Here is a 16,070-nt window from a genome sequence, read left to right on the forward strand (position 1 = left end):
AATCAAAGCGAAGGTCGGCCAATAAAAACCTCACGATAATGTACAGAGGAAGGTTATCTGAATCCTTTACTGAGAACTTGTCGAACATAAAAGATAATGGGTTATCTTTGTCATACTTTGAGTCTGACGCTGATAATTGATGCATCACACACTCAGACTACAGAGACAACAATAGCAGTGGACAAATATTGACCGAGTTACGTATCTTAAAGTTGAGAAGCAGCAGAACTGCACTAAAACATGGCCCTAGTGTGTTGTGTGTTGACATGTTTCGTGGGACTTCTTTTGCAAACTAAGCGTGAATATAAATTAGAAATTGTGGATGCATTCGTGAATGCAATCAAAAGGCAGCATAATGATATAAAAGCATATCTAATCTGTCAGCATTTTAATCTGTTTAGAAGTATGTTTTTTCTGTGATAAATATTATTTTGTTTTACTTTAACTAACGCGAATGAATCAAAAGGGGAGATAAGTATCTCTTATGTTTGGTGAAAACACGTACCTATTAAAATATCAGTCATTACAAAGGAATTCAATGATCTGGATCAGCTGGTCCGGATACTGTCTCACAATGTTAATGCATCCTATCAATATTAGGTAGTAGACATTAAGGTACTTAAATGGCAGTTTTTACAACTCTAACAATCAATTACGTTCGATTTTACAGAATTACAGAACAATAAACAAACAATACTTCATCTTTTATATATAACATGTATTTCTGGTATTATATATATACTGTTGTTACAATATAATGTTATTCCTGGTATTATATATACTGTTGTTACAATATAATGTTATTCCTGGTATTATATATACTGTTGTTACAATATAATGTTATTCCTGGTATTATATATCTACTGTTGTTACAATATAATGTTATTCCTGGTATTATATATACTGTTGTTACAATATAATGTTATTCCTGGTATTATATATACTGTTGTTACAATATAATGTTATTCCTGGTATTATATATATATACTGTTGTTACAATATAATGTTATTCCTGGTATTATATATACTGTTGTTACAATATAATGTTATTCCTGGTATTATATATATACTGTTGTTACAATATAATGTTATTCCTGGTATTATATATATATACTGTTGTTACAATATAATGTTATTCCTGGTATTATATATATACTGTTGTTACAATATAATGTTATTCCTGGTATTATATATATATACTGTTGTTACAATATAATGTTATTCCTGGTATTATATATACTGTTGTTACAATATAGTGTTATTCCTGGTATTATATATATACTATTGTTACAACATAATGCTATTTCTAGTATTATATATACTGTTGTTACAATATGATGTTATTCCTGGTATTATATATACTGTTGTTACAATATAATGTTATTCCTTGTATTATATATATACTATTGTTACAACATAATTGTATACTGGTATATATATATATACTGTTGTTACAATATAATGTTATTCCTGGTATTATATATATATACTGTTGTTACAATATAATGTTATTCCTGGTATTATATATACTGTTGTTACAATATAATGTTATTCCTGGTATTATATATATATACTGTTGTTACAATATAATGTTATTCCTGGTATTATATATATACTGTTGTTACAATATAATGTTATTCCTAGTATTATATATACTGTTGTTACAATATAATGTTATTCCTGGTATTATATATATACTGTTGTTACAATATAATGTTATTCCTGGTATTATATATATACTGTTGTTACAATATAATGTTATTCCTGGTATTATATAAACTGTTGTTACAATATAATGTTATTCCTGGTATTATATATATACTGTTGTTACAATATAATGTTATTCCTAGTATTATATATATACTGTTGTTACAATATAATGTTATTCCTGGTATTATATATATACTGTTGTTACAATATAATGTTATTCCTAGTATTATATATACTGTTGTTACAATATAATGTTATTCCTGGTATTATATATACTGTTGTTACAATATAATGTTATTCCTGGTATTATATATATACTGTTGTTACAATATAATGTTATTCCTGGTATTATATATACTGTTGTTACAATATAATGTTATTCCTGGTATTATATATATACTGTTGTTACAATATAATGTTATTCCTGGTATTATATATACTGTTGTTACAATATAATGTTATTCCTGGTATTATATATACTGTTGTTACAATATAATGTTATTCCTGGTATTATATATACTGTTGTTACAATATAATGTTATTCCTGGTATTATATATACTGTTGTTACAATATAATGTTATTCCTAGTATTATATATACTGTTGTTACAATATAATGTTATTCCTAGTATTATATATACTGTTGTTACAATATAATGTTATTCCTGGTATTATATATATACTGTTGTTACAATATGATGTTATTCCTGGTATTATATATATACTGTTGTTACAATATAATGTTATTCCTGGTATTATATATATACTGTTGTTACAATATAATGTTATTCCTGGTATTATATATACTGTTGTTACAATATAATGTTATTCCTGGTATTATATATACTGTTGTTACAATATAATGTTATTCCCGAGTTCACATAAGTATATTGTAGGGAGAAAGCATTTGTAATATTTCTTCGGTTATGTTATGTTTAAACCTCAAATAATTTTAAAAAAATCTTGTTGACTTGAATTAAAGATTTGATGCCGAGGAAAACACGTTTTATTATAAACATTGCACAAAACAGTAATATTATAATAGAGCAATACAAACCTAAAACGGTCAATTTGCGAAGAAATTAAAGAGTACAAAAAATGAAATGGTAAATTAAAAAGATGGTAAAATGGACCGGAACAATTGTATGCATATTCTAAATCTCATTGAAACAGCAAGAAAAAGGAAAGAAGGAGTTGTGCGCCAAAAAATCTATAACACTTCTACACAACCTCACATATTCCAATATATTAGCATTTAAAATAGCTATGAAAAAACTAACAAACAAATTGTAGCTGTATAAATAGAGGTTACACAAACTCGCTAAAGCTCGTGATTTTTGTAACTTTTGAAAAATAACTAACGAGAGTGAAAGAAATACCATATACAACAACTACGAGTATTTGTGACCTTTTTCTACCGCAACAGAAAAGCTATTCTGAGGATGAATTGACCTGTTTTGTGTCAACATGTGTTCTTTTCACAATATCAGGTGTGATGTAAGGATATGACCTAATTTGAAATCCCGCTAATTAATATGCAAAACTTACCAATTCGGAAATATATGGAAATATTACAATTCATTACAAAGCATAAAAAAATGATAAGTAGGTTTATTCTTTCAAAGCAATCAATTGCTAAAACAGACTATGTATTTTCAAGAATATAACAAAATAACTGCGAACTTCTTCTTTTGTGTTGTCGTTTCCAGGACATCGTGAAGCGGCCTTCAAGTGTTAGCCAATCAAATTGCATTGAACCAAGTGATCTAAAAATAGTCCTGACCAAAGATCACCTTGTCAACCAATCAAAACGCATTAAGAGTTTATTCCACGTGTGGTATAAACCGAAGTTATTCAACAGTTGTAATGATTATTCCATGCCCTGGGAGTTGAATAACACCCACCTATTGTGGTAGAAAATCTACTAAACAAGTTGTATGAAAACAATCAAAAGTAGTTGTATAAAATACATCAAACAAGTTGTATAAAAACTATCAAACAGATTTGTATCAAATTTATCAAACAAGTATTGGATATAATGTTACATTGGTAGTTAGGACTGGGTCGTACTATCAGTTTACAGTAGAACTGTATACTATTGGTAGTTAGGACTGGGTCGTACTATCAGTTGACAGTAGTACTGTGTACTATTGGTAGTTAGGACTGGGTCGTACTATCAGTTGACAGTAGTACTGTATACTATTGGTAGTTAGGACAGGGTCGTACTATCAGTTGACAGTAGTACTGTGTACTATTGGTAGTTAGGACTGGGTCGTACTATCAGTTTACAGTAGAACTGTATAATATTGGTAGTTAGGACTGGGTCGTACTATCAGTTGACGGTAGTACTGTATAATATTGGTAGTTAGGACTGGGTCGTACTATCAGTTGACAGTAGTACTGTGTACTATTGGTAGCTAGGACTGGGTCGAACTATCAGTTGACAGTAGTACTGTATACTATTGGTAGCTAGGACTGGGTCGAACTATCAGTTGACAGTAGTACTGTATAATATTGGTAGTTAGGACTGGGTCGAACTATCAGTTGACAGTAGTACTGTGTACTATTGGTAGTTAGGACTGGGTCGTACTATCAGTTGACGGTAGTACTGTGTACTATTGGTAGTTAGGACTGGGTCGTACTATCAGTTGACAGTAGAACTGTATACTATTGGTAGTTAGAACTGGGTCGTACTATCAGTTGACGGTAGTACTGTGTACTATTGGTAGTTAGGACTGGGTCGTACTATCAGTTGACAGTAGTACTGTGTACTATTGGTAGTTAGGACTGGGTCGTACTATCAGTTTACAGTAGAATTGTATAATATTGGTAGTTAGGACTGGGTCGTACTATCAATTGACAGTAGTACTGTATACTATTGGTAGTTAGGACTGCGTCGTACTATCAGTTGACAGTAGTACTGTATACTATTGGTAGCTAGGACTGGGTCGAACTATCAGTTGACAGTAGTACTGTATACTATTGGTAGTTAGGACTGCGTCGTACTATCAGTTGACAGTAGTACTGTATAATATTGGTAGTTAGGACTGGGTTGTACTATCAGTTGACAGTAGTACTGTGTACTATTGGTAGTTAGGACTGGGTCGTACTATCAGTTGACAGAAGTACTGTGTACTATTGGTAGTTAGGACTGGGTTGTACTATCAGTTGACAGTAGTACTGTATACTATTGGTAGTTAGGACTGGGTCGTACTATCAGTTGGCGGTAGTACTGTGTACTATTGGTAGTTAGGACTGGGTCGTACTATCAGTTGACGGTAGTACTGTATAATATTGGTAGTTAGGACTGGGTCGTACTATCAGTTGACAGTAGTACTGTGTATTATTGGTAGTTAGGACTGGGTCGTACTATCAGTTGACGGTATTACTGTTATGATACTATTATCTAACTACATGTGAGAACTTAGCACTAGTTATCTAGTCCGTATACAGATTTATCAGGACGCTCGCGGAGTATTTGACAAGTTTGTCAACAGAGGCCGCACCACTTCCTGGATAGGAGTCCTTGGCCCGAGATCGACAGCTATCATTCCGATACGACAGTGAATTCAGTAATACACTTTGACTACATGTTCATAATATTATGTAAACGGCTTATTCACATATTTCAATAGTCAGTCTATTCTCCTCTAAGATTTCATCAAATGGAGTTCATAGTCCAATATTTTCGTATAGTATAGCATGAATTTTTATATTTTACAAGCATAATTTTCATCGTGTTGTTTTATAAACAATAACGTTATCGGTGCACTTTCGTCTGTTTGCGTCTGCAACATCTAAAGCCACGTCTTAAAGTGAGTCAGACAAACTCTAAACATAGAACAGGTGTCGACTACTGACGATAAAAAATAAAAACAGAACGCAAAGTTTCAAAAGACGCAGGTTGATGAAGGTCATAGGAAAGTTCTGTGGTCGACATGATCGTATCATTTGAAAGTCTATTTAACTTTTGTGTGATAGGTGTCAGAGGTGTTAGTTTGAATTATGGTTTCGTTTGTATGTCGGTATTCTTTATTGTTCCTCTACAGGATAACCTATTTAAGTGGTGTTGTAATATGAAATTATTGGGTATTCTTGCTCTTTATTTAAAACGTAAATACATGTATATCGCGATAAGTAATGGAAAAAATACTTATCGTCTCAACCAGCAGTATGGAGATAGTTACAGGATTAACGGAAAGTAGAACGGGTTAACAATTATATAGTAATATAACAATTATATAGTAATATTTATAATTATATAGCAATATTGACAATAATATAGTAATATTAACAATTATAAATTAATATTGATAATTATATAGTAATATAACAATTATATAGTAATATTAACAATTATATAGTAATATAACAATTATATAGTAATATTAACAAATAATTTAATTTTGTATGAAACACGCATTTTCATTGGCTGAAATAATTTTGTTATACCTCCATAACAAATTTTTTGACGTTGCGAAATGTAACGTCATTTTTGATTGGCTGATGACGTTGCGTAATAATTTATCACAGAAAAGAGTTCGCCAAAGAAAGTGAAATATCTTGGTGTGTATAAGACGAAATTAAATTTTAAGAATTCGCGGTTTATGAAGAGAGTACACTCCAGTTTTTTATGTTATGACTGTATAACAGAAAAAACAATTGATGTTAATCCTTAATTATATAGTAATATAACAATTATATACAAATGTAGAAATATTAACAATTATATAGTAATATAACAATTATATACAAATGTAGAAATATTAACAATTATATAGTAATATTAACAATTATATAGTAATATTAACAATTATATAGTAATATTAACAATTATATAGTAATATTAACAATTATATAGTAATATTAACAATCATATAGTAATATTAACAATTATATAGTAATATTAACAATTATATAGTAATATTAACAATCATATAGTAATATTAACAATTATATAGTAATATTCACAATTATATAGTAATATTAACAATTATATAGTAATATTTACAATTATATAGTAATATTTACAATCATATAGTAATATTAACAATTATATAGTAATATTAACAATTATATAGTAATATTAACAATTATATAGTAATATTAACAATCATATAGTAATATTTACAATCATATAGTAATATTAACAATTATATAGTAATATTCACAATTATATAGTAATATTTACAATCATATATAGTAATACAACAGTTGTATACAAATGTAGTAATATTAACAATAATATAGTAATATTAAAGGAAAGAATGCGACATTACTTGTTTGTCATAATAAATTGTGTATGAAAGAGATTGACAGAGCTAGATAATAGTGATAAAATATGGATCACTGATAAAGACATGTAAACATTGCATATACATGTATTGTATATACAAAATGTATAAAAAAAATTTTATTAATATTTTTATATTATGTTCAGTCAATATTCACATTATATTATTAGTATAATTATGCGTTGGTGACTAGTACAATAAATGCATTTGTTTGGCTTTCTCGTTTGACATTCTTTTGTTTACTTCTATTGAACAGGGACATTATGATGTGTTGACGATCTCTATTGAACGCAAGAAAACCTGTCGATAAATGTATTCCATTTTTATCCAAAAGAACGTATTCATTAAGATATGTTCATTACATGTTCATCAATATTCTTATTTAAAGAGGTAGATTGTACAAATTATGTAATAATGATACCATATGTCGTTCCTCTTCTTTCTCTGTACTTCGTTACATTGAGGATATGATTTTATTCATTTTAATATCAGATTCATTAAATACGTAATGATGTAAGATGACCCGGATATTTGTGTGAGTTGTGTTTCGTACAGTATCATTACAATTTCTAAAGTATGGACTTTTACAAAATGATAATAATAATAATTATACATGTAATAATAATATTAATAAATGAATATTAAATAAAAATAAAACAAATATAATCACATGCATATTTCAATGTAGTTGATTTTGATTTGACTTTGACTCCTTATGATTAGGTTGTATGGTTGGATATGCTATTTATCAGTGCCTGATGATACTATTGGCAGGGAGCTAGATTATAAATAGGCCTGAGTTTCCGATATCATTGCCAATAAGGCTGTCGTACTATAGTCTTCCACTCAAGGACGAATACAAAAGTACATTCAGTTAAGTTGTATCAATCATAACAAATGGTTGAGATAGCGCGCTTTTTTGTTGTTGTTTTTTTCGCCCGCGCAAATGTCGTCATTATCGCTGAACAGACATGTTTGAACCGATACCTCGTGGCCACACTGTTGTCACGTGACGTACGTCATACTGATCCGTGATACGGCAATAAATTGATAAAATGATAATCATTAAAACTGCCTGGAGTAAGGTTCACATATATCTATATCGTCTGAGTGTGTGATGATATTAAACACGTGGTATAAAATATTATAAAAGAACAATAACTTTCACGTAGTACTGGACTCTTAACACGAATGAGAGATATGGCCGCATTTCTCACATTGTCATAAAGGATATAAAACATGTTTTAATGAAAATGTGATGAATAGTTGTTCACATCAAATTGTTGAAATAATAAAGACTTTAGAATGACAAACAGAACAGTTGGATTAGTGAAATCTTCATTTTCATCGTCTGTGCCATTATTTTTGGTGCAGCCTGTTTTTGTCGTCTGTGCCATTATTTTTGGTGTAGCCTGTTTTTGTCGTCTGTACCATTATTTTTAGTTTAGCCTGTTTTTGTCGTCTGTGCCATTATTTTTGGTGTAGCCTGTTTTTGTCGTCTGTACCATTATTTTTGGTGTAGCCTGTTTTTGTCATCTGTACCATTATTTTTGGTGTAGCCTGTTTTTGTCGTCTGTGCCATTATTTTTGGTGTAGCCTGTTTTTGTCATCTGTACCATTATTTTTGGTGTAGCCTGTTTTTGTCGTCTGTACCATCATTTTTGGTGTAGCCTGTTTTTGTCATCTGTACCATTATTTTTGGTGTAGCCTGTTTTTGTCGTCTGTACCATCATTTTTGGTGTAGCCTGTTTTTGTCGTCTGTACCATTATTTTTGGTTTAGCACGCCCTCGGGTCCTTTTATTTATTATTTTTTTAATTTTGTCCTGTGTCTTGACGCTATGAAATATTTCGTAACTTTTATTAGAAACTTGGAAAATAGAATTCCTCCTAATCGCCCTTCATATAGAAACAATTTCCGATTAGTGACAAACATTTGTATATAAATAAGATAAGTTTTTTTTATAGGAAGCCAAATCATTACAATACAAATAAACCTTTATAATATATATCGTCCGACTTATTATGTTTTGTTTTTGTTACTAGGCAATTTTTTTCTGTTTGTTTTTACTAAGCGATTATTTTTCTATTTTTGTAACTAGGCGATTGTTTGTCTGTTTTTGTAACTAGGCGATTGTTTGTCTGTTTTTGTAACTAGGCGATTGTTTGTCTGTTTTTGTAACTAGGCGATTGTTTGTCTGTTTTTGTAACTAGGCGATTGTTTGTCTGTTTTTATTTCGAAACACTTTTTCTTTTTTGTTACTGTGCGATTTTTGTTTGTTTTTTCTTCGAAACAATTCTTCTGTTTTTGTAACAAGGCTATTGTTTGTCTGTTTTTATTTTCGAAACGCTTTTTCTTTTTTTTACTGTGCGTTTTTTGTTTGTTTTTACTTCGAAACGCTTTTCCTGTTTTTGTAACAAGGTGATTGTTTGTTTTTATTTCGAAACGCTTTTTCTGTTTTTGTATCCAGGCGATCGTTTGTTTGTTTTTATTACCAAACGATTTTTCTGTTTTTGTTACTGAGCGATTTTCTGGAATAGATCAGATGAATTCGTTTTTAAAAGTATCGATAACCGTAAGAGGAAAATATGTTGCAATATATTTATTCCACACGTTGAATGGTCGTTCACGACACTACGGTCTAGAGAAGGATCCGTCCTTGGCCGGAGTTTATTGGAAGCCAGGCGCTACTGTGGCATTGCTAATAACGCCAATCGGTCATCACGTGCGCCTGAGTGGTCATTTATTGACTTATGATATACAGCAGTTCTCCATTATACGGTCATAACAACTTTACAAGGGGTATGGAAATATCCATAAAATCTTTATCACTTTACTGTCTGTGAACATATCCTGTACCAACATTGATGTCTCCAGAAAAATGACATATACCTTACTTATAAAATCCCTGTGTCATTAACAAGTGAATTACAATTCCTTACAGGATACTATATTGTGTCTGAAACACATTGCATCATATATTCAAACAACCAGAATTTAGCGTTATAGAGACGGGATGATGTATAAACAATATTTTTCAAATACCGAAATTCATGTTCTACTTTATCTGTAACAAAACTATTTTGTATTGAATATCTAAAAAGGTAAATTAAAAGTAATTCTACAAATTCTAAATGATTTCGTTTCAGAAACACTTAAACAATTTCTTAGGTATTTCTGCTTGTTTCGTGGCTGTCCATCACGATTTAACGAAAATGAGATGGACACTTGTAATTACGCGTTTATAATTACATTTCAGAGAATAGTTTTCGCCCGGTTCTTTTAAAATTACATTTTAGACATTTAAGCAGTGAGTGAACTTGCGAACATGGAATATTACGAGCAGCAAATACCGACAATATGAGTACAAAAAATCGCTACTTGCTGAAGACCAGTAGAGTACAACCGTAATGTGGGACCAGGTTTGGAGATATGTAAACACAGGGATTATTTATCTTATCACATTATTTATCCAAGGGTGACAAATTAAGTTACACTTTAAAACTGGAGACGAAATGTCGCTAGACCTTTCATTATTCCTGTCACAGAACCTCTAATTCTCCTCTGTCGCTGTGTAATAAATAGTATCTGTATTTATAACATTATAATAGGGATGCTAGTCACATATATCTTCTATAATCATTTGCTCCATTTGAACATAATAAATGCATAATGCCATGGCTCAAACAACCAGAGAACAGTCTCAATCAAAACCCCATGGTAACGAATAATGGAACGGTCAAAACCCCATGGTAACGAATAATGGAACGACCAAAAACCATTGGTAATGAATAATGGAACGGTCAAAAACAACTTAGTAAAAAAAAACCCATGGTAACAAATGTTGGAACGGTCAATATCAACTCAGTCAAAAACCCTTGGTAACGAATGATGAAACGGTCAATGACAACCGAGACAAAAATCCATGGTAGCAAATGTTGGAAGGTCAAAAACCCATGATAACGAATAAAAGAACGTTAAAAAACAATGGTAACGAATAATGGAGCGGCAAAAAACAACTTCGTCAAAATGCCGTGGTAACGAATAATTGAACGGTAAACAAGACCAGTCCTCGTCAGAAACGAATGGTGACATTTTTTTTTCTATTTCATAACACTAAATAATTATCATCATCGACACCTTGTGGTGACAAGTTGTCCGATGAGTAAACCTGGTGGTTCTGTTTTCACTATCCCGTTTCTCTGTTTGAGAACGTGACATTTTATGGATTTCGCCTAGATCTACACGAGGTGTAGTCGACGATAAAATCGCTTTCCCTTGTGGAACACCTGGTCTTCTTGTACTGTTTCAAACGTCTCCACGTAAATCTATGTCTAGTCCATACTTTGCCTTTGATTTGTGGATTATGAGATAGAATTACAGTTTCCTTTATTCCACAGTATTATTTTAATTTTATCTTTATCATCCAAAGGATTGTCCTCGTCATAAACCAAGGTAACGTAACACCGTCGTGTCATCACGTCCTAGGTAACGCAGATCTATTGTTGTAATGTATTCACCATTTATACATAAATATAATACATTTTGTTATATAGTCCAAATATTTTAAGACCTGTTTATTTAACAAACATACCGCGAAACAAACAAGACATCCGCTTTAAGGGAAGTGCTACCTTTTTTAAATGCATTAAAAATTAAATACATCTTTTTAAATGAATAATAAATGACCAGTGAAACTATTTATATGAAATATATGAAATATTCTAGATTTCCTGTGTGGTTATGGTAGCCTGGCATTTCCTGTTGAAGAAGTGAATCTCTGACAGGTGACATGTATACTTTCTCTAATCAAATTTTATCACTACGTTTACCGCCATTCCGTACTCAACCCTGTCAATTAGCCTAGGCGATTTGTAAACTTTGAAATTTTAGGATTTAAATGCTGGACTTTGTTTTGACATTAGGTTGGGGTGTTTGGTGGTTGATAACAATCAGCGTGACACTGGCTGACAGGTGGGGATCCATTTATATGACAGGGGAAATGAAAGTTGCACACGTACTGAGGAAGGGATTCTGGACTACACCCGTTAGGGACAGTAAGCCAACACGAACTACAGAAAACAAATACCCCTTATAAAAGGTATGTACGACTAGGCGACCATTCCACCACCCCTGTCACCGCTAACGTCACGGCGCCCAGCCAAATTGCATTTCTTACTCATTAGACAGTTGAACCCGTACAACCCCACACGAGAAGGGAGACAGGCCCTGTCATACAAACTGTGGCGTTAGGAAAGCAAGTCTTGACCTTGGAAGTATCCATGATGACTTGTTGTCAAACTTTTTAAATCTTTTTTTTTTTTTAATTTGTGGCAGCGAGGTACGTTGTGGAGAATATGTCAATGGTATAGACATGTTGTTGGTTACAGCGATCTATAACAACTACACAAGCCTCTGGGAGACTAACACATGGTCAGAATTATATTCATGATCTTTATAAACTGAAATCAAATTACAAAATGCATTTATATATCCACCTTTGATATATAAATTGTTCCAGGAGAAAGTGACGAACAATGAATATATATTAGTTTTTTTTTCTGTATCTTAACTATCCATCTTGTAACTTTCCATTCATTTGTATATAATAAAGGACTTCTTCACTGGATAATACATAAAAACAACATGTATCGACTTTTGTTACAATTTGTGTATCAATAGAAAATGACTAATGTATGGGTTTTGTTGTCAATGTAAAAGTGATGTATAATTTCTGTTATTGTGCAATTTATGTCGTTCCATAATTTATGTTACTGTATAATTTGTTACTGCATAATTTATGTTACTGTATAATATATGTTATTGTATAATATATGCTACTCTATACAATGAACATGTAAAATTTGTGTTGTTGAAGTACAATTCACGTTATTTATAACTAATTACTGTTATGTTAGTTTATGTTAATCTTTAAGTTTTTTAATGCATCCTCTAACTATACTATTCAATTATCTATATTTTATCATGCTTGTTGAATATCATGTGCACTGGTTTGTATTTTCTATTTTGAAATCTTTATTTATAATATTTTTATAACACCTAGTCATCAATGATTAAGTCTGTCAAAACACTTATAACACAAGATTTTACACACACACTGAATTACAATGATATACCAGATCATTTTGGAGGAGGCCATGGGGCCATTAGCCCACAATTTTCCTTAATTACCCATATTAATCAGAAAAATCCTTTTCTATAAATGGCCCATAAATTATATTACAAATAGTTGTTTTCCTTGAAAATGACCCATCCATTTGGTAACCCAAAATAATCCCTGCCATTTAAACCTTGAAACAGTTAGCATAGTAACCCTTGTTAATATATACAATAATATCGTGATAACATATCCCTCAATTACTATACAGTAAATATTAGCATATTAACCCTCGTTTATAAATACAAGATCATGGAATAATACCCCTTATTTTATATACAGTAAAAGCTAACATAGTACCCCATGTTTATATACACAGTAAGATCGTGAAAAAATATCCTCAATTTATATACAGCAAAAGCTAGCATAGAACCCCTTATTTATATATACAAGATTGTGAAATAATACCCATCAATTAATATACAGTAAAAGCTAAAATAGTGCCCCTTGTTTATATACAGTAAGATCGTGAAATAATACCCCTAAATTTATATAAAGTAAAAACTAACATAATACCCTATGTTTATATATACAAGATCGTGAAATAAAACCCCTCATTGATTTACAGTAAAAGCTAAAATAGTACCCTTTGTTTATATACAATAAGATCGTGAAATAATACCCCTAAGTTTATATAAAGTAAAAACTAACATAGTATCCCTTGTCTATATATACAAGATCATGAAATAAAAAACCCTCATTGATTTACAGTGAAAGCTAATAGAATACCCCCTCATTGATTTACAGTGAAAGCTAACAGAGTACCCCCTCATTGATTTACAGTGAATGCTAACAGAGAACCCCCTCATTGATTTACAGTGAATGCTAACAGAGTACCCCCTCATTGATTTACAGTGAAAGCTAACAGAGTACCCCCTCATTGATTTACAGTGAATGCTAACAGAGAACCCCCTCATTGATTTACAGTGAATGCTAACAGAGTACCCCCTCATTGATTTACAGTGAAAGCTAACAGAGTACCCCCTCATTGATTTACAGTGAAAGCTAACGGAGTACCCCCTCATTGATTTACAGTGAAAGCTAACAAGAGTACCCCCTCATTGATTTACAGTGAAAGCTAACGGAGTACCCCCTCATTGATTTACAGTGAAAGCTAACAGAGTACCCCCTCATTGATTTACAGTGAAAGCTAACGGAGTACCCCCTCATTGATTTACAGTGAAAGCTAACAGAGTACCCCCTCATCGATTTACAGTGAACGCTAACGGAGTAACCCCCTCATTGATTTACAGTGAATGCTAACAGAGTACCCCCTCATTGATTTACAGTGAAAGCTAACAGAGTACCCCCTCATTGATTTACAGTGAAAGCTAACAGAGTACCCCCTCATTGATTTACAGTGAAAGCTAACAAGAGTACCCCCTCATTGATTTACAGTGAAAGCTAACAAGAGTACCCTTTGTTTATACATGTATACAGTAAGATAGAGTAATACCCCTCAATTTATATACAATAAGATCGTGAAATAATACTCAATTTATATACAGTGAAAGCTAACATAGTGCCCCTTGTTTATTTACAGTAAGCAAAAACTAACAAAGATGGTGAAAGTATACCCCTCAGTCTATAGTTACACACAGCCAGGAGGCTACTACTGTAGATGCTTTCTTCGACATATAACAAAACAATACAAGTTATACATGTATACAGAGACAGATTATGACAGATATGACCCCCATACACACACTTTCACTCAGACACCCTCATTTTATCGTGGATTAATACCTTTCATTTTATAAAATGAAACCTTCATTTAATGCCACCCTCTATATGTAGCTCTACTAGCTCATATTCGGTGGAATCCCTACCCAATGCCTCTCATTTATAAATAATAAAACATTGATATTATATCCATTGTATATAAAGAACCTTAATATAATTCAAGTAACAACAGATAATTATATACATCTAAATCTCTATATCATGCCGTTTGTGTTCTAACATTTCACGACTCATTTTTAGTCAACATCCTCGTATATACACCTCCTTCAATACATTGCCAAATCTGTTATACCACAAACTTGCTGAACAAGAGCTGGCATTGTAACAAATGTTGTTTTCATAACCTCCGAAACCTTAATTTTACCCAGACATTAGTCATTAATTGCATTGCTCACAAGAAAACGTGTAACCTACAAAAGTCTCTCTGCACTCCTGTGGTGAAATTAAAACAAAAAGATACAAGGTATGAAATGATAGATTTTATTGTTTAACAATGTAACTTTACAATGTTGATGTTGTTCAATGAATGCGTGTTTATAAAATTACATCATTAACAATATTACACATATAACCAATGACTTTCTTGTTAAAATTGATTGTTATAAATTAATCAATTAAATGAATGATATAAATCAATTCTATTTCATTGAAAAATTAAAATATTTTGTATCTTGATGATAATAAATAAATTCCTAAAATATGTGGGATTTGTTCACTGTGAACCTTTCAAATAGTTTGGGATTGAACAATTTCCCCCCAATTTCTGTGAATACATCAGTTCACGTATTCCGTTATGTATGCGTTTCTCAGCAATGATGGATCTCTATGAAATACGGAGAACCTCTACTGTGATTCCTGGGGTACATCTCTGAAGAAAATTCAATGTTTCAAGCCTTCAACTAGGCTTTTTATTTCTGTGGCACAAGATGTGGCCATGTGGCAAGTGAGGCTCCTACCGCCCTCCTCAGTCTAAAAGGACTGCTGGCCACTAATCCTAAAAAGTGACAGTCTAGTAGGGGCGGGATCTGTTCTGCTGGTAAAATCTTGGCTGATGCTGTTGGTGACCACCTCCTCTATTGTCCTGTCAATAAACAATTATATAATGATCAAACTTTAAAAAAATCACAAAAACAACACTTTCAACTGA

General features: G+C 31.6%; 1 protein-coding gene across 1 annotated transcript in view; it reads right to left on the reverse strand.

The window, feature by feature from the left end:
• Positions 1–15,386: 15,386 nt before the first annotated feature.
• The window catches only part of LOC117323981 (5'-3' exoribonuclease 2-like), a 45,240-nt gene continuing 44,556 nt past the window's right edge, over positions 15,387–16,070 (reverse strand). The window contains exon 33 of the mRNA XM_033879555.1: positions 15,387–16,004. Within this exon, the coding sequence (XP_033735446.1) occupies positions 15,933–16,004 (72 nt within the window). The 3' untranslated portion in view covers positions 15,387–15,932. The remainder of the gene's footprint in view (positions 16,005–16,070) is intronic.

The sequence above is a fragment of the Pecten maximus genome, chromosome 3, assembly GCF_902652985.1.
Source record: "Pecten maximus chromosome 3, xPecMax1.1, whole genome shotgun sequence".
In the NCBI taxonomy this organism is placed as follows: Eukaryota; Metazoa; Mollusca; class Bivalvia; order Pectinida; family Pectinidae; genus Pecten; species Pecten maximus.